Source organism: Sander lucioperca, chromosome 4 (genome assembly GCF_008315115.2).
Source record: "Sander lucioperca isolate FBNREF2018 chromosome 4, SLUC_FBN_1.2, whole genome shotgun sequence".
Classification (NCBI taxonomy): domain Eukaryota; kingdom Metazoa; phylum Chordata; class Actinopteri; order Perciformes; family Percidae; genus Sander; species Sander lucioperca.
The window spans coordinates 41413409-41432598 of NC_050176.1; the positions used below are offsets into that span (position 1 = coordinate 41413409).

The 19190-nt window shown below is 41.8% G+C and overlaps 1 protein-coding gene across 1 annotated transcript in view; it reads left to right on the forward strand.

Moving 5' to 3' along the window:
* tpcn3 (two pore segment channel 3) overlaps positions 1-18129 on the forward strand; it is a 28409-nt gene extending 10280 nt beyond the window's left edge. The window contains exons 6-19 of the mRNA XM_031297144.2: positions 1422-1540; positions 1639-1740; positions 3007-3133; positions 3228-3435; positions 5207-5351; positions 5556-5741; positions 8987-9051; positions 11319-11406; positions 11956-12025; positions 13518-13737; positions 14254-14344; positions 14658-14771; positions 16305-16417; positions 17842-18129. Coding sequence (XP_031153004.1) covers positions 1422-1540; positions 1639-1740; positions 3007-3133; positions 3228-3435; positions 5207-5351; positions 5556-5741; positions 8987-9051; positions 11319-11406; positions 11956-12025; positions 13518-13737; positions 14254-14344; positions 14658-14771; positions 16305-16417; positions 17842-17966 — 1773 coding nt within the window. The 3' untranslated portion in view covers positions 17967-18129. The remainder of the gene's footprint in view (positions 1-1421; positions 1541-1638; positions 1741-3006; positions 3134-3227; positions 3436-5206; positions 5352-5555; positions 5742-8986; positions 9052-11318; positions 11407-11955; positions 12026-13517; positions 13738-14253; positions 14345-14657; positions 14772-16304; positions 16418-17841) is intronic.
* Positions 18130-19190: the final 1061 nt, after the last annotated feature.

The window sequence follows — 19190 nt, forward strand, 5'->3', positions numbered from 1 at the left end:
TTTTTAAATGACATTTATATCTGCATTCATGTCAAAACCTCGAGACTTTCAAACATCAACATGTCATTTATTAAATGACATATAAACATCTTTTCCTATTCTGTGTTGTCTGGAAATGCTTCCAACACGCTGGCGTGTGGCGTGACAAATAGGCGTTGGTCCTATTTCTAGCATGCACGCGTTTTCTGAGACGTGTGTGTCACGCAGGCAGTGTGCACGCTCTAACCTGTTACCATGGGAGCCCAAATAAAAACGGACAAGCCACGCAGCCAGTGTGCAGGAGCTCTTATAATCAGCCAGGGCCGATAATGGGTCTATTCCTATTTATAGTGTCAAAAGAACAGGAGTTATGTCAGGAAACTTTACAGGTGCGACAGCAGCGAGGAAACCTTCGTCTTATATAGAGCTTTAGCAAACACCTGACAGGCAGACAAGTTCTATATTTAATGTGCTAAGATTTTGTATAAAATATTTAATAAAGGCTTTTTAAATTCTTTGCAAGAAGATTTATGTATGAAATGTTTTTTTTTACATTTTCATCACTGAAACGCATTGTTATCCGTATCAGTGGCAGCTCTCAGACAGCTGGAGAGGTCATTTAACATTTAAAACCAATCGGAAGCATCCCAACAGCATCGATCTTTGCTGAACGGCCGTGGCTGGAAACGGCAAAAGAAGACATGGTGCACGTGAAAAACATGCAAAGCGCCAAAACTGATATTATTCAATCATTTAACGTAGTAGAGCCCAGCGTTTTACAGAAAATATTCACATGTAACGTCCAATGGAACCATGAACATGTTCAAAGGTAACCAGGATTTAATGACACATATTTTCCCGATCACGAACGGATTACGGTTACCTTTATTTTGTAATGAAATGACGTAACTAGTTACATGGAACTAGTTCCTTCCAACCCTGAGGATGAACATGTAGTGGTATTTTATCTGTGTAATCTCAGCTGTTTACACTCCCTGCTGCAAATGTTTGGCTTTGTGAGCCGATGGCGCCTGAACGCATCGTGTGTGTGTGTGTGTGTGTGTGTGTGTGTGTGTCTGTCTTTGTGCCTGTGTGTCTGTTTGTGTTTGTGTGTGTGTGTGTGTCTGTCTTTGTGCCTGTGTGTCTCTGTTTGTGTCGGTATATGTTTGTGTGTGTCTGTGTGTTTGTGCCTGTCTGTCTATGTGTGTGTCTCTGTTTGTGTCGGTATGTGTTTGTGTGTATGTGTGTTTGTGTCTGTGTTTGTGCCTGTGTGTGCCGGTTTGTGTGTGTGTGTGTCTGTTTGTGTCGGTATGTGTGTCTGTGTTTGTGTGTCTCTGTGTGTCTGTTTGTGTCTGTGTGTGTGTCTGTGTGTGTGTGTGTGTGTGTGTGTGTGTGTGTAATAAACACAAACTATCTCTGTCTGTGTGTTTGTTTGTGTTCAGCTCCGCCGAGCGTTCAGAAGCATCCGGAACGCTCTGCCTCAGATCTTCTACGTCTTCCTGCTGTTCATGTTCAGCCTCCTCATCTTCTCCCTCATGGCGCTCAAACTGCTGGGCAAACGGTGAGACCGTGATTGTGTGTCTGTGTGTGTCTGTGTGTCTAAAAGGAAACCAGAATATGAAAAGGACAGATTGTGTGTTGTGTGTTTTTCCCGTGCAGAGGTCTGAAGACCATCGACGGATCTCCGTACTTCACCAACTACCTGCAGATCCTCTTCGACCTGTACGTCCTGGTCACCACGGCCAACAGCCCCGACGTCATGTAAGACCTTCAGCCTCGGTTATCAATCACGCACAACATGTACACACTGTAAATAAAGGGGGATTTTACAGAGCAAGGTTGGTTAACTCGTCATGAAGAGGACGCAAACAGAGCTGTCTAAAGAGAATGAGCTTGATGTGAACATGTATTTCAGTTTAAGCTTGGAGACTGCACATTCTTAACAGAAAGCCTGCATTACAAGGTGGAGGTGTCAAACAGGGAGGGTCTAATGAAGGATGCTGTTGTGTTGCATTGTGGGAAATGTAGGATCACGGGGTTCTGGATCTTTACCCATAATAGTGTATAAAATACAGGATATTTCAGACTGCTGAGTTTGATTTTTTTTTTTTTAAATAAGTCATTAGCAAGTCCCATATTAGTTCTCCTTTATGGAAGTAACAATGTTCTTCCTGATGAAAAGATAGGGAAGTTGAACTTTTAACATTATTATAATTGGTCCAGTGTTATTGCCGCTGACAGACTCAGATTATTATTCTAAGTGTCTGACAACATTATGGGATGGATCCCTACAGAGATAGACCTTTTAGTTAAAGAGGAAGATCCTTTTAGTTTAACATGAAACAGCCCCGAAATCATCAAACTACACCAGACTCCATGTAAATAATCAGGACTTTTAGCGTGTATAGAGCCAGCATATCTCCACCAGACTTCATGTAAATAATCAGGACTTTTAGCGTGTATAGAGCCAGCATATCTCCACCAGACTCCATGTAAATAATCAGGACTTTTAGCGTGTATAGAGCCAGCATATCTCCACCAGACTCCATGTAAATAATCAGGACTTTTAGCGTGTATAGAGCCAGCATATCTCCACATGTAAATGGGTGAATTAAGGGTTTATTTCAACCAAACCAGAGTGGTGATTGTTGGAACAGTGGAAAGATGAACCAAGACGGCTTTTGATAGTTTTATTTAGTTTCTGTCCACTTTGAATGAAGTGTGTTTTTACCATGATAAAAGTACTGATTATTTACATGGAGTCTGGTCCGCTAACTGCTGCTGAACATTGGTCCTGTAGGGTTACATTACAGCTTGGTTCTTGTTTAATACTGGACCAGTTTCAGAGATTGTTGTTCCCATCAGACACTCAGACACAGAAACATGGAGACATAGAGTCCAGGGTTATGAAAGAATTATGAAGTTTTGTATATTTATTTCCTGTGTTCATCGACACATTGATGCGTCTGCCGTCAGTAGCTTCCACAGAAAAGACGTGACCTGTTTATCTGCCTGTTCTGTTTTCAGGATGCCGGCGTACAACAACAGCTACGTCTTCGCCATCTTCTTCATCCTGTACATCCTCATCAACACCTACATCTTCATGTCCGTCTTCTTGGCCGTCGTCTACAACAACTACAAGAAGTATCTGAAGGTACAGCGGCCCGACAGTCCCACGGAGAGTCTTTAGTCTGGAAAATGTAAACGTCGTGTTTAAGGTACTAAAACCAGTTCCCTCGCTCCGCCAGGAGGAGGTACGGCAGCTGGTGAGGGCCAAAAGGCACAAGATGGTGCAAGCGTTCGGCGTGCTGCAGGAGCAGAGGGAGGGGGGCGGCGAGCCCGTGGTGACTCACCACAACTGGAACCAGCTGATCCGATTGGTCCAGCCCGACATCAGGAACGCACACCGGGAGCTGCTGTGGAGCGTCGCCGACGACAACAACCAGGGCTGCATCGGTGGGTCGCACGCACACACACACGTGCACTTACACACATGCACACACACACGCACACACACAAATAGCACACACACACAGATGCACATACAAATAGCACACACACAAGCACATGCATGCACATGCGCACATACACACACACATGCAGACACACATGCACACACACACACACACACACACGCACATACACATGCACATACAAATAGCACACACACATTAAGCACACACATGCACATATGCACGTGCGCCCACACACATGCACGCACAAACACGCAAATACAAGCATGCACATGCACATGCGCATGCACATATACACTAGCTGGCACGCAGATACGCACACAAGCGCACACCAAACACAAACACGTTTGTTTAGTTTTCGACCCTTTTCTTCTCTCAGGTTTAGGTCAGGTTATTTGTACCCGTAGGTCAGTGTGATGCTTTGCAGTAAGAAGTGCAGGTCATCATGACACAGTTCAGAAACCAACAGACAACATACAACGGGACATCGCAGTAAGCAGAACCGTTTCTATCACAAGAGTTCAGAGGGTTAGAGTGAGTGGAGAGGTGACACAGCTCGGCCTCAGACCGACCGCCCCGTTCTGCCGCGTCACAGCAGGCCGACCACAGCTCTGCTGAGTCACTATCTGCGCGCTCATCTTCCACGTCTGACTGTAAGTCAAACTGCTTCATCATCCAGTTCACCTTCGTTCAGAGGAACAAACTGATACCACATGCAGCCAGACCTCGTCTCTTCCACATTAATACTTCTGCTTTTCATTTTCTTTTAACACACTTCATATCCAGTTATCTAATGTGTTCAAGTGTGTCCAAGTACTCCTGTACTAGTGTATTTACCATAGAAATAAAATGGAAAGAAAGGGGGGTTAAAGAACGCAACAGGACGTCACATAAGAGATGTTGGAGATGTTCCAATTCAGATACCAGCATCTGGAAAGCCTCCGAAAAATCCTCCCATAGTAGAAAGTGTAAAGGATCCAACCAGCTGTGTGTTTAATGGTCTAATCATTTCAACTGGACTTGTAGACGTTATATTGTCGGCTAGTTTACTTTAGAATCAAACATCAGATTTTATAAACTACATGTGTTTAGTGTGTAGTAATCTTAATGTGTAAAGTAACTAGTAACTAAAGCTGTAACAGATGAATGTAGTGTAGTAACTAAAGTAACTAGTAACTAAAGCTGTAACAGATGAATGTAGCGGAGTAACTAAAGTAACTAGTAACTAAAGTAACTAGTAAATGTAGCGGATTAACTAAAGTAACTAGTAACTAAAGCTGTAACAGATGAATGTAGCGGAGTAACTAAAGTAACTAGTAACTAAAGCTGTAACAGATGAATGTAGTGGAGTAACTATTATAACAGGTGAATGTAGCGGAGTAACTAAAGTAACTAGTAACTAAAGCTGTAACAGATGAATGTAGTGGAGTAAAAAGTACAATATTTCCCTCTGAAATGTAGCGGAGTAGAAGTAGAAAGTGGTATGAAAAGAAAAGACTCAGTAAAGTACAAGTACCTCAACATTTGGACTCAAGTACAGTACTTGTACAGTAAATGTACTCCGTTACCTTCCAGCGCTGGCCGAGCCTGACCCTGGATCACAGTGTAAGCTACATGCATAATAACATGCTGCCCTCTAGTGGCAGCATCCGAAAAGACACAGCAGTGCACAATGCCTCCCTCTCTTACTGTACAGAAAGAATAATTAGAAAGAAGCTGTAATAACATTTACATGGTTGTTTTTTTTATCTCAGGGAAGGTGGCGTTCGTCCAGATGGCCGACCTGCTGAACATCGAGGTGATCACGCTCAAGTCGAGGCCACACCCACTCCACGGTCTGTGCCCCGCCCTCTACCTGTCGGCCCCAAGCCGCCTCCTCTGCCGATTGGTCCAACACCGGTGAGACAGATAGAGACACACACACACACACACACACACACACACACACACACACTCACACTCACACAGACACTCACTTCCGGGTAGACAAATGGCAGTTTATTAGAATTGCGGAGATATGTGAAATCAGCAAAATTGTTTATCTCTGTTGTCATAAATTCTCACAAACTGTGTGTGTGTGTGTGTGTGTGTTTTGTGTCTCAGGGCCTTTGTGATCGTGTACGACCTGATCATCCTGGTGAACGCCGTGTTCATCGGTCTGGACGAGGAGAATCCGCTGATCGCTAACTCGGAGTGGGCTTTCCTGGCTCTGTACCTGCTGGAGATCCTGCTGAAGCTCTACGTGTTTGAGCCCCGAGCGTTCTTCTCCCGACACAGCTTCTGGAACTGGTGAGCACGCACGCCGTCCTAACACTGAGTCCTAAATGATCGTCGTTGCACGTTGAATAACCAATATGACCTCACGTTTTGCCAATCATGTTCACACACTGAAAAAGTCCAGAACGAGTTCCATTTTTTTTTTTTTTTGACAAGGAGAATCCAGAAATGCAGAAAGACCCTTGCAGAGTGCAACATGTATCATTTCATAACTCGGATGGGTGAAATGGTAATATTCAAGAGGGGAATGGAAGGGGGGAAGATGAGAGAATGCAGACAGAAAAGGAGAGCGACAGTGTTGTGATGGAGACAGAGAGCGAGGGAAGTGCAACTCCTTTAGGTAACGTTTGCTGCAGTGCCAAATGCAAGAGGACGCATCCCGCCCACGCGAGAGAAGGCACACCCTGGCTACACGAGAAGACTGAAAGACTGAAGACACGAGAAATTTTATGTGTAACTGCATGTAGGCTTCAGACAGAACAACTATGCAAACGTTTTAATAGCGAACACGGTATTGCTTGTGTCGCTGACGTACAACGATGAAAAGTACAACTAAGGAAGCTGTTAGAATAACACCGTACAGTTTGTCTGTGGAGTTCCCCTGTTGCTGGCTGATGTCAAGTAACTGTTCATGTTAGGACACAGCCCCCCTACGTACATGCACACCTAGCTAGCTGATAACAACCAGCCATGCCATCGAGGACACAGCCTTTGCAACGGATTAATTAATACACATCAGACTCTTTAGTATGACAAATTAAAAAAAACGCATACAAAAAGTCAGCGTGTAAGGACCTTTACTGTTGCTGTCTGATACAATTATACATACAAGAGTGTCTGATACAAGAGTTTAGTAGTGTTGTATTGCAAAGGATTCTGGATTCAGACGAGCTGCGAAGATTAATGGATTAGTTGTCAGCTATTACATTAATCGGCAACTATTTTGATCGGTTTGAGTCATTTTTTATGAAAAAACAGTGCAAGTTCTCTGACATCAGCTTGTTAAATGTGAATATTTTCTAGTTTCTTCTCTCCTCTGTGACAGTAAACTGCATATTTTTGAGTTGTGGACAAAACAAGGCATTCAAGGACATCATCTTGGGACTTTGGGAAACACTGATCGATGTGTATGACTTGGTACAAAGTAATATACTGTGTATTTCAGTTGTTTGAAACTGTTTGTGTTTGAAACTCAGTGTTTGGCAGAATGTCCTCCGATATGAGAGGAAACATTCACTGATAAAACTAACAATGCAATCATTTCCAAAAATCTAATATCAAAGAGCTGTGTCACGTCCATCTCACACAGCCTATCTACGGGCCAGATAATAAGCACGAGGTATGTGACACACGTTTGACTTTCGTCATCTGCTGCTTTTGTAAGCGCTTGGACCAGCTTACCGATGCTTCAGGCGGCTTTTTTATCACTAGTGCAGCGCCTGTTTGGAAGAGGCTGATTGCTTGGCCTGTGGTATCGCTGCTTGAAGCTTTCTCCAGAACCATTGTAGCCCAAAATTACTTACAGAAGGACCACAAAGCACTTTAAAGGAACACGCCGAATTATTGGGACTTTGTCTGCACTGCTACTTGGGCGGAGTGATTAGCGCAATGCCTGAAAAGCACGGTTACTACTCTCTGCTCCTCGCCACGGGGCTTCTCAGGTGCTGTGAACAAATCACTCCGCCCAAGTAGCAGAAGTAGCAGTGCTTCGCCTTCTGAGAATATAGTTCCCAGTTTATATACGTTTAGAAGATGGCTGTGTGTCATGTGACCTTGTTATTTGTACAGGCTGTGACTCTACAAATCACAACATGTAAATAGGAACATGTTGGCGTTATTTTGTCACTTATTGGGAGCAGTAGGCTAGATGGAGCCAGTTACCTCCAGGATCTGTGCTAAGCTAGACTAGATGGAGCCAGTTACCTCCAGGATCTGTGCTAAGCTAGGCTAGATGGAGCCGGTTACCTCCAGGATCTGTGCTAAGCTAGGCTAGATGGAGCTGGTTACCTCCAGGATCTGTGCTAAGCTAGGCTAGATGGAGCCGGTTACCTCCAGGATCTGTGCTAAGCTAGGCTAGATGGAGCTGGTTACCTCCAGGATCTGTGCTAAGCTAGGCTAGTGGTGGGGCTGTCAGACAGAGTTACGACATGCACAGAGATGAGAAGGGTATGTATGGACTTATCTAACTCGGGGATACGGGAAATAAGACAAAGTCCCAATAAGTCGGGTGTTCCTTTAAGGGTAACTTGAGGTTTTTTCAACATGGACCCTTTTTTCCTATGTTTTTGTGTCTTAGTGACTGGGAACAACAATCTTTGAAACTGGTCCAGTATTGAGCCAGACCGCTGTAACAGCAGCCGTGAACAGGGCTGTAAAGTAACCCTACAGGACTAATGTTCAGCATCAGTTAGCATCCACTGAAAGTTCTGTTTTTGCCGCTGACAGACTCAGATTATTATTCTAAGTTGTGAATTACAGTGCTTAACTTTTCGTAGCTTTTTGAAGGAATGGTTCATGAGAACAGGCTGATGTGAGCAGCATTGCAATGCATTCTGGGAGTGTCACAGGGACTTTGGAGAAGCGGGGCCCTGAGTTTCCCGCTCCTCATTTCCATAAAGTTGAATCCAGGCGACTTTATGTAAATCAGGGGGCGTCCAGCGGGACTCCTGAAGTATCTTTAAAGTGAAATCAGGGAGCAGACAGCTTTAGCTAAAGCTTTAGACGCTATATTTTTTTGAAGTATCTGTCGCCTTTTTTGATATTTTTGTCACATTTTCATAATTTTTTATGCTTTTGTCCTTTTCTATGTTTTTGTTTGGGGTTTTTTTTGCTTTTTTTTTTTTTTAGACCTTTTTGTTCCGTTTATTCAATGTTTTTCTGGCTTTGTAGTAAGTTTAGTTTTTTTCTTTCCAACATTTTTGTCGTCAGGTTTTTTTTCTTCACATTTGAACGGACGATTTTGACGGCTTTTTTGGTGTTTTTTCAATAGTCCTTTTTTTCAATGTTTTGTCGCCCTTTTGACATTTTTTTGTCTCTTTTTTTTTTAGACTTAATGTTGCTTTTTTGGATATATATTTTATATCGGATCTATTATTCCATCCAGGATGATGTTTTTTTGTCATTGAAGATGTTGGTGACGTCAGAGCGACATCGTTTGAAACCTTCAGCTTCATTCACACCGCTGCTAGCGCTCGGTTTGCTTTTAGTACCGTCACCGCCGCAGTGCTCGTTCTCTGACGTGTGGTTTGTGTTTTCAGGTTCGACACCATCATCGTCGTCTCGGCTCTCCTCGCCACCATCGTCAACTCTGCCGTCATGTCGAGTAAGTTTGTTTCCTTTCCGTTTTGAACGTGTGAAATACCGACTCACAGAATCACAAAGGTTCAATGCAGTGCTGAAACAATTAGTTGATTGATCGACAGTAAAATACAGTAATGATCAATTAATTAGTGAAGTTGTTTGTCAAACCAGCATCCATTCTCTGGCGTCAGTTTCTCTCTGTTACATCTGCGAGAGTTTACGGCGCTCACGTTATTCTTTATTCTTTTATTCAGATACCCGTTAGCTGCTAACAATGTACAACATACAATTTTACATACATTTAAAAAATGATGCAGGCTCCTATCTTGCACCCGGCGCAAAGCCTGACGCAACGGTCTTTGACAGTCTTAGACCGACGCAGTTGTCAATTTCCTGTCCAGCACCCGCGTCGTTTAAATAGCAAATCTACCTGCACCCATCTGTGTGCCCATGGGTGTGCTGGTCTTACAGGGAGGTGTGTTCAGGTGCATTCTGGGTGTGCTGGTCTTACAGGGAGGTGTGTTCAGGTGCATTCTGGGCGTGCTGGTCTTACAGGGAGGTGTGTTCAGGTGCATTCTGGGCGTACTGGTCTTACAGGGAGGTGTGTTCAGGTGCATTCTGGGCGTGCTGGTCTTACAGGGAGGTGTGTTCAGGTGCATTCTGGGAGTATTGCTATCTTGATGATGGCACCATTGACCAACAAAATCCTGGTCTAAAGTCAATAACGCAGCATTTCATTGTTATTTTAACAGAGCATTAGTAAAATGCTCCTAGGCTCGTGCACACTATGCTTGTTACACACACAGGGACGCACAGCAGCACACACACATGCAGAAGATTACTAATAAAAATATTACGGTGTAAATCCTCCATCATAATAGCAATGCTCCAAGGTCCAAACGCGCCTGGCTTTTAAAGGGAATGGGAGATGATCTCTGATTGGTTGATTGCATGTTACGCCCAAAACACACCTCTGATTAATGAAGACACTAAGTACAACCCTTTTGAACCATGCGCCCTGTGCACGGACCCTTTTTTCCACCGTCAAACTAGCAAAAGTGGATTTGGACACACCCTAAACGCAGCTGCGCCAGGCGCTGATCTAAGCCATGTGCTTAGATCATTAAAATAGGGCCTACATTGTGCAAGTAAAATAATACCGCTGTGTGATGTTTCGTAAAGTTCTGTTAAATAGAATAACATCCCATTCTGACAAGTCCAGTCCATCATAGTTGGATGAAATCATGTTTAGTTATTTCTGAAGTGTTTTCTAAGTAGTATTTTAAAACTGGCCTCACTGGGTGCCTCCACTATGATAGTTATGATAGGCAAGCTATTCCACATTGTGATGGCTCTAAACATCAGTTCATTGGTTGCAAACGGACCAAAAACACGAGCCTGGTCAATGAACCCATTTCAACCCGTTTTTTGTAGCATCAAATATGTAAACTGGATCCACGGAAGTACGTTTCCCTCTGCTCTCTGTCTGTTTCCATTTCCATTTGTCTGTATCAGTAAATATGATCCAGCCATTTAATTCAATTTCAGCTAAATTCAGTTTTATTTATAGTATCAAATCGTAACAAGAGTTCAGTCTTCTCAAGACACTTTACAGATAGAGTAGGTCTAGACCACACTCTATAATTTATAGAGGCCCAACAATTCCCCCAAGAGCAAGCATTTGAGTCGGATACAGATATACAGATGTAGAGAATTATGATTCATAATAATTATAGCACTTGGTATGATGAACGGTGGCAATTATAGTAACAACAAAGATAATGGAACTAATAATAATAGAAATAATAGTTGTAGCAGTTCCGGGCGTAGAAGTGTGTTGCGAGGCATACTAGGGCACAGCAGTACGTTTACATATGGGGGTTCCCATGTACCGTCTTCCCCTGCCACCCTGCCAAGATCTCTCGCTACCCCTTTGCCACCCCATGTAAAAAAATGTAGATCCGCCATTGGCGGGGTGCAAATGTTCCACCAAAAGAAGTTCCTTCCTGAGACTATTTAGCAGAGCCACCGTCGCTGCGTCCGGAGCTTAGCGTCGCCCGAGACCGTTGGGATTGGTTTAAAGAAATGCCAATAACCCAGTGTTTTTTTTTCTTTTTCTCCTATCCCATAATGTATCTGTGGTGTAGCCAGACCTTCCTCCACAGCGCTGAGGAGATAGAGCTGGACATATGAGACTAACTGTATAAGTGTTTTTCATGTGAGACATGAGCATGTGGGAACAGATTTCCCTTCTGGGACGGTAAAGATATGTCTGTCTGTCTGTTGTAGCGGGGAATTACACCAGCCGTCAGATCCTGGACATCGTCTTCATCCTGCGAGTTCTCCGGCTGATCCGGGTGGTGGACAGCATCAAAAGGTTTGATCTCTAACTGCACGTTTCACCCACATTTTATCAAATAACCTGCAGGAAACGGATCTCTAACTGCACGTTTCACTGAGGTATTATATAAAAACCTGCAGTAAGCCGTTGTAATTATGGGGTGGACTCAGATGAGATAAAGGAAATGTTCTGCATAACTTTTAGACAGAAGGACACCTTGTTATTTAATTTCATTTATATGTGTATTTGACAGAGAGCAAAGTAACTGTAAATGAGCCAGAGTTAGCTCAGCAGGCTAATTTTCATCTGTTGTCCCTGGCCAGTTTTAGAATGGCAACCCAACAAAATGAAATACAATAAAAATGAATTATTACAGTCAGCATGTAAAAGCAACATACAAAGACTAAAAGCAACATACTCAGAGAGACACAATGCACAACAACAAGTAACAGACACAACACATCAGATAAAGACAGCAAGCAAAGAAACTAAGACAAAGTCTGCAGCCAGGCAGCAAAAGTCAACAGGCAGTCAGCAGTCTGAGTTACTGTATGGATCACCACTCTGTCTCCTGTTCCCTGTTAGGTTTCGTACAATCATCAACACTCTGATCCGGATCGGACCGGCCATTCTCACATTTGGACAGCTGATTATTGTAAGTAGCAGACTTGTCAATTGTCTAAAAGTTTTTAAATTCCCCCCCAAAACTCTATACTATATATATATATATATATATTATATATATATATATATATATATATATATATATATATATATATATATATATATATATATATTATATAATATATTATATATATATATATAATATATATATTAGAGCTGGGGGTAAACGATTATTTATTAAACGATTAATCGGGCGATTATTTTATCGATTAGTCGACTAATCTAACGACTAATTGGACGATTAATATAACGATTATTTTTCTGTTGCTCGATTAATAAAAACCATAATGTATCTCAAATATATACCAAAAAATTCTTAATAATATATTTTATTAAACAATTTTGCACAGCAAAAAATCTTCTGCTTTACACAAAATAAAATAATTATTTTACTTTTATACAAAATGAAAGGCCAGCCTGTTTACTCTTTTACAGTACCAACATAACGCTCTTGTTCAAAAAAATCAAGTTGTAGTGCAAAAAAGAAAAACACTGCAGTGAACAGTACAGACATTCCTTGGATTGTTTAACACAACATAACAGTCCCAACATAAAACCTGATGCATAATCAAATTCACTCTCTTAACTGCTATTCTGTAGGTTTACATGCTAATGCAGCTGTGCACTTTGGTGGTGCTAGGCTAACCAACACATCTTAGCTCTCTGTGCAGTTTGTTCGTGCTAGGTTAGTAGCTAACGTTCACGTTAGCTAACGTTAGCTACTATAGATAGCTGTGTTCTGCAGCTGTAAGCTAGCTACTATTCAAGCCAACATTAGATGATAACTAACGTTAGCTAAACACAGCTGTCTAGGCGCCAGTAGCTAGCTAACGTTAACGTTAACTACTAACCTAGCACGAACAAACTGCACGGAGAGCTAAGATAGTTAGCTAGCACCACCTAAGTGCGCAGGCTACACAACACACTACACAAACATGAAATTAATTTAGCTAACGTTAGTACTTGGGACTATATTTTAAGTATTCCCATACCCTCGATGATTAAGGGCGAGCTGTGTTTTTAGGACTTTTTCTTTTCATGGGGCTTTTTGCAGGGCTTTGTTGGGAATTCTGTGAGGAGGTTGCTGTTTCCTGCAATGTTTTGGTCTCCCACATGTGTGTGTGGCGAAGCGTCGACACAAAAATACGACGTCGACGTAATTTTGACGTCGATGCGTCGACGTCATCGACGCGTCGCTGCAGGCCTAATATATATATATATATATATATATATATATATATATATATATATATATATATATATATATATATATATATATATATATATATATACACACACTTCTATCTGCCCCATGAGTCCTCCTTGAGATAAAAAGGAGGTCCTGCAACTGCAGTTTTGAAAACTGAAGCTACTTTTCCCCCCAAAAGCCTAACAGTCGCCCATGTTGTTGCGTTGCGAGAGTCTCCTGTTGGCGGCGCTGTCTCTGACCGGTCTGCCCTCAGGTGGTGTACTACATCTTCGCCATGGTGGGCATGGAGCTGTTCAAAGGGAAGGTGAAGTTTTACGCGGAGGACTCCAGCGACCCGGAGAAGGCGTTCTGTGGAAATCCGCTGCTAAATGGAAGCGACTTCGCACAACTCAACTACTGCAAGAACAACTTCAACAACGTGGTGTCGTCCTTCGTCCTGCTGCTGGAGCTCACCGTGGTCAACCAGTGGCACGATATCCTTTTACATTTAGAGAAACAAGTTCAATATTTACAGACAAAACATTTCAATATTTACAGAGAAAAAAGTTCAATATTTTGCCAGTGACACGATATCCTTTATCTCAACGCTGCTCCTGAACGCTAAATTATGTTTGTGTGGCCTTTTTCATAGTTTTTGTGGATTTTTTCCTAGGTTTATTTGTGCCGTTTTTGTCTTTCTTCCACAATTTTGCAGCTTTTTAAAAAAGTTTTTGTCGCTTTTTTAACTTTTTAAAACGTTCTTTACCTCAGTGCTACATGCCTCACTGAACGTTCAACGCTTCACCAGAACGCCTCACTGTCAGCATCTTATTGGTTTAATATTTTGAGAAAAAAAGTTAAATATTTTGATAACATTCAAAAAATATAGATTTTGCCAGAAAAGAAATTCAATATTTTGCAAGGGTACGATATCCTTGTAATACCTAGAGAGAGAAAAAGTTCAGATTGATTCTGAAGTGAAAGTCTGTGATTTCTTAATGGGACTCCACTGCTCAGCAGCGGCTTCGCCACCGTCACCCACGCGTCCGCCCGGCTCTTCTTCATCGTGTTCCACATCATGGTCGTCATCGTCATCATCAAGTAAGACGCTAACGCCAGCAGACTCTGAAACATCTCACACCATCTCACATCTAAAGACCATCTGTCATAATATCTCTGACTCACAAGGCAGAAGATCGTACTACTACTACTACTTCAAACTTAGGATAATATTAAACATGTTTGATTTTGTCGGAACGTACCGTGTGTAAATTAGAGAGAGAGGATTTAGACAGAGAGGCTGCAGAACTTGTTTTGAACTTTTCTACAGTATCAAAGTTATTCAGTGATGGTTGTCTGCTAACACGTCAAGACAAATGAAGGCGTAACACAAAAATGACTTCCTGTTTTTTAGCATCTTTGTGGCGTTTGTGCTGGAGGCGTTCTTCGTGGAGTACTCGGTGGAAAAGAGTGACTTGCAGACGTCTCTGGAGAGGAAGATCGAGGAGCTGGAGCTGGCTGTGGCACAGTGAGTCACACAAACATTACATTATACTCAGGATTTAAAGTTACACAAACATTACATTAACTCATGATTTAAAGTTACACAAACATATTTAACTCAGGATTTAAAGGACCATAACAAATGCTCAGTGCTTAATTTGTAAAGTGCGAGGTCCCGGAGCGCAGAGGGGGGGTGGATCCGGCGACTTAAAACGGGGGTTGGAGGTAACGGAACAAACAAAATGACCCTGCCTACGTAGCTTCTCTGACTAAAAACACCTAAACAACGCTGTGTGTACATCAGGGCGATGTTTTTTTTTTTTTTTAGAACATGCACTGCATCAGTGCGACATGTAATAAAATAAAATACACTGCAACAATCGTTTTCACAAGCAGCAATTATCCATCGGACTATTAAATTAACCAAAAAACCCACCGTGGTCTCCACATTCTTGATCGGCAGAAACGATTTTTGCTTGTTTGGGATCCGACTGGCCAGCGTATTTGAAAAAGTTAAGCAAACTTTGTTGTCTTTTTGACATTTTTCCCCTGATTGAAACGAGGCTGTTAACAGCAATCTCAACCAGCACAAGCGCTTGTGTCACTTGAAGTGCAGCGCCGCACTGTTGAAGTGCCTCCCCTCCCTCTTCACATTACTGCTGAGTGTTTCCAAATTTTACAATCTGTCTCCTAATTCTTAGATGCCAGAGCGACTGTGAATGCACAACTATACAAACATTAGATTTGACTGATGATTTAAAGGGCCGTAACGTAGACTTGCTGTATTACAGACACTTCCGACAAACACAGCACTGTAAGAATAGAATAGTCTTTATTGTCATATTGTACATGTACAACGAAATTGAATGCAGTCCTTTCAGTGCAAAACATCAATAAAAGTGCAAAGCAGGTAAATAAATAAATAAATATATATATATATATATATATATATATATATATATATATATAAAGAGTCTCTAAAGTCACTATAAAAAATATATAAAGAGGTAGGTTATTTGTTACAACACAAAACACAGGCATACTTCCACACAAAGAAGACATTCAGTGCACTAATCATCCTTAAAACTCAAAACTAAAGTGGCGTATAGTTCAATTATGGCTCTTGGATCGTTAAGTATTTTATGCTCTGGGCTTTTTTGAGGCAGTAGGAACTTAAAGATCATCCAGGGATGGGAAAGGGCAGCCCAAAAATGTCCCTAAGATATTAATGCGTGGAAAGATGAGCCTGATTGGTTTATCTGTCTCTGGGGGCGGGTTTTACACACATGCTAGCGTTTGATTGACACATTTTGGGCAAATCATTCAGGATCAATCTTGGAAAAAACTGTTAGTAGACACAGTGTCCAGATTACCGTGAGGGCTGGGATTATATATAGGTATGTATTACCCATAAAATGAAGTATTCATTTAAAAAGTGTAGCTTTCATTTAGCTTAGAATTAACTTTTGTGACTCAAAATATATAACGGGCTCATTTCTTTGTTGATGACACTGATGTTTTTGTGTTTGATGATGGTCCGTGTTGATTTGTCCACCAGAGAGAAATTGGAGGATAATTTGGTGAACGCCATGGAAACCATGGACAACGACCTGGAAACCGGCCAATCGGGGAACACCAAACCCGCCCTGATGTTTAAAATCGCTTCAAAAAGTAAGAAAACAGTCCTGCAGGCAGCAAGTCACCAGCGGTGGGCGAAGTATTCAAATCGTTTACTTCAGTAAAAGTACTGATACCACACTGTTAAAATACTCTCTTACAAGTTAAAGTCCTGCATTGAAAAGTTACTTCAGTAAAAGTCTGTAAGTATCATCAGGAAAATGTAGTTAAAGTATTAAAACATTGTAGAAAGTGTAAAGGATCCAACCAGTTGTGTGTTTAATGGTCTAATCATTTCAACTGGACTTTTATTTATTTGTTTATTCTGCAGCAGAAAGCTAAGACTTCTGTCTTTAACGTCATTGCGTTTTTACACCCGTGATGACATCATCACCTTAAGTGACGTCAGATGTAAAACCGCGTGACTCCATTTCTATTGCAGATGAAACTATGAAAACGCCTTTACCCTCTGATCATAAACGTGAGCATATCTCAGAAACTAAAACATTTTCAGAGTTCAAATAACTTTTGGAGTGTTGAGAGATATTTTCTTAATGTTTCTAAATTTAGAAATCTTTTGGATCCTTTGGAGCCTTAGCTTTACTGCTGCAAAAAGAATGAATGTTCTAGCTCTTATGGTTTTTTTTTTTTTTTTAGACAGGAAACACATTTTTTTTTAATAAAAACTTTTTTTGTCTCAGAACACTTCACTTTGAGGCTTCTACACAAAATACTACCCAACCGGACATGTCCCAGCAGTAAAGTGACCGGAATTTGGGGAGAAATGACCAGCATTGGCCGCTTATGATTATGTCGCTTTAGCATGCAGCTACTTAATAGTTAGCAGTATGCTAACGTTAGATTGTAATGGAACGAAGCAGCACTTTCTACCATCAAAAATCGCAGATAAAGCCTTTTAAACCAAATACTACTAACAGAAAATGTTTCAGGAGTAATGTGACTCAGAATTGAGGATAATTCAACAGCACTAGCAGCAAAGGTGATATTATTTACTGCCATTAGCATGTAGTTACATGGAACAATGTTAACACCGCCGTGGCTTAAAAAAACCACTCCAGTCCTGCCTACTTGGAGCAGATGACCAATCAGAGCAGGCCGGCTTAGAGTTGCGTAACACTTAGCCGAGAGTAGAAAAAACTGTTGAAACCGGAGCGTTCAGAATAGTTGTAAATCTGAACGTTTTAGCTCACAGGGATTTCTCTAAAATACGTTTACCTCATTATATAAATGTAAACCTTTAACAGTAAAATCCAACATTATAACATTGTAGATATAACAGAAAATACGACAAAGCATAATATGTCCACTTTCAAACTAACTTAAATATCTTTTGTATTCCTGAATTTGTGTCTGAATAGAGCCTGAAATGATGAGTGCTCCGCTGATCGCAGTATTATCATAATAATAATTAAATGGATTATCAGATTTGATGATTGCGCTGCTTGTTTTCCCGTCAGGATATCGGACGGTGGACGCTCTGCTGCAACGGATGTTCGAGGCCGATCTGGACCCCGAAGACTTCGCTGAGAACGACGACCAGACCAACTTTGAGAACCCAACGTTTGTCCCTGCGCAGCCATGAACGCACAGATGCATACAAAGGGAACCAGATTCTATCATTTTGTATCCAGTTTTATACTCGGCATCATCTCACGTGTCTAAATCGGATGTTTATCCAGTGATATATTTTTGTATTTCTGTCTTGTAGCGCTGTGTAGAAGCACATAAAGAATATTGACGCTGTTCATGGTTCATTTATTTCACACAAAACAACTGAAGCTGCATTTAAATTGCCACATTTTGGTGTAACATTTCTGCTACGTTTCCCCCTCTCATTCCCCCTGCTCTGGCGTTCCCCCTTCTCATTCCCCCTGCTCTGGCGTTTCCCCCTCTCATTCCCCCTGCTCTGGCGTTTCCCCCTCTCATTCCCCCTGCTCTGGCGTTTCCCCTCTCATTTAAAAAAAACTCTGGTTTCTTTGCATTTCTTTAACCAATCCCAACGGTCTTGGGTGACTCTAAGCTCCAGACGCAGCGATGGTGGCTCTGCTAAATAGTCTCAGGAAGGAACTTGTTTTGGTGGAACATTTGCACCCCGCAGAAGAAAACGCCACATCCAATATTAAAGGAAGTTAACTGTTGACACAATACAGTAATGTGAGCTATTAAAATTAGCCGATACATGGTTAAACCTCATTATCTCTTACCAGTGTATCTCCGTGTGTACTTCGTCCACAGCAATCTCACCAATCAGTCCCAAAACCTCCCAGTTAGAGAGGAAATGACCTAAACATATTCTTAGTAAATCTTTACAGTCATTCCCTGAAAGAACCAAGCAGGCCTGCCTTGTTGCACCATCTAAATGTTCTTTAAAACTTGACATTTTTAGCGTGTAGCTCGCTAGCTCGAAGTTTGTTGATGTTCACCGAAGAGAACGTAGTTAAGTCTGATTTATGGGTCTGTGGAGGCACAGAGCTTTCGCCGTAGCCAACTTAACTGGCCTGAAGTTTATACTTGTGCATTGGTGTGTACGTCAATCTCTTTAAGAGAAAAGGTGTGTGTGTGTGTGTGTGTGTGTGTGTGTGTGTGTGTGTGTGTGTGAGAGAGATTATCTTCAGAGTGAGTAGTGACTCGAGTCATAGTGAGAGAAACAAAGTGTCTCCCCTGTTCCAAGCCACGGCCGAGCGACGTGTAGTTACATTTTTTGAGAGGTTTGCGTCAAGCTACAGCGTAGGGTCCGGTGTAGGGTGGGTATCTCCACGTACGTACGTAGCCATGCTGTCAATTTAACGCAGAAGAATACATCAGC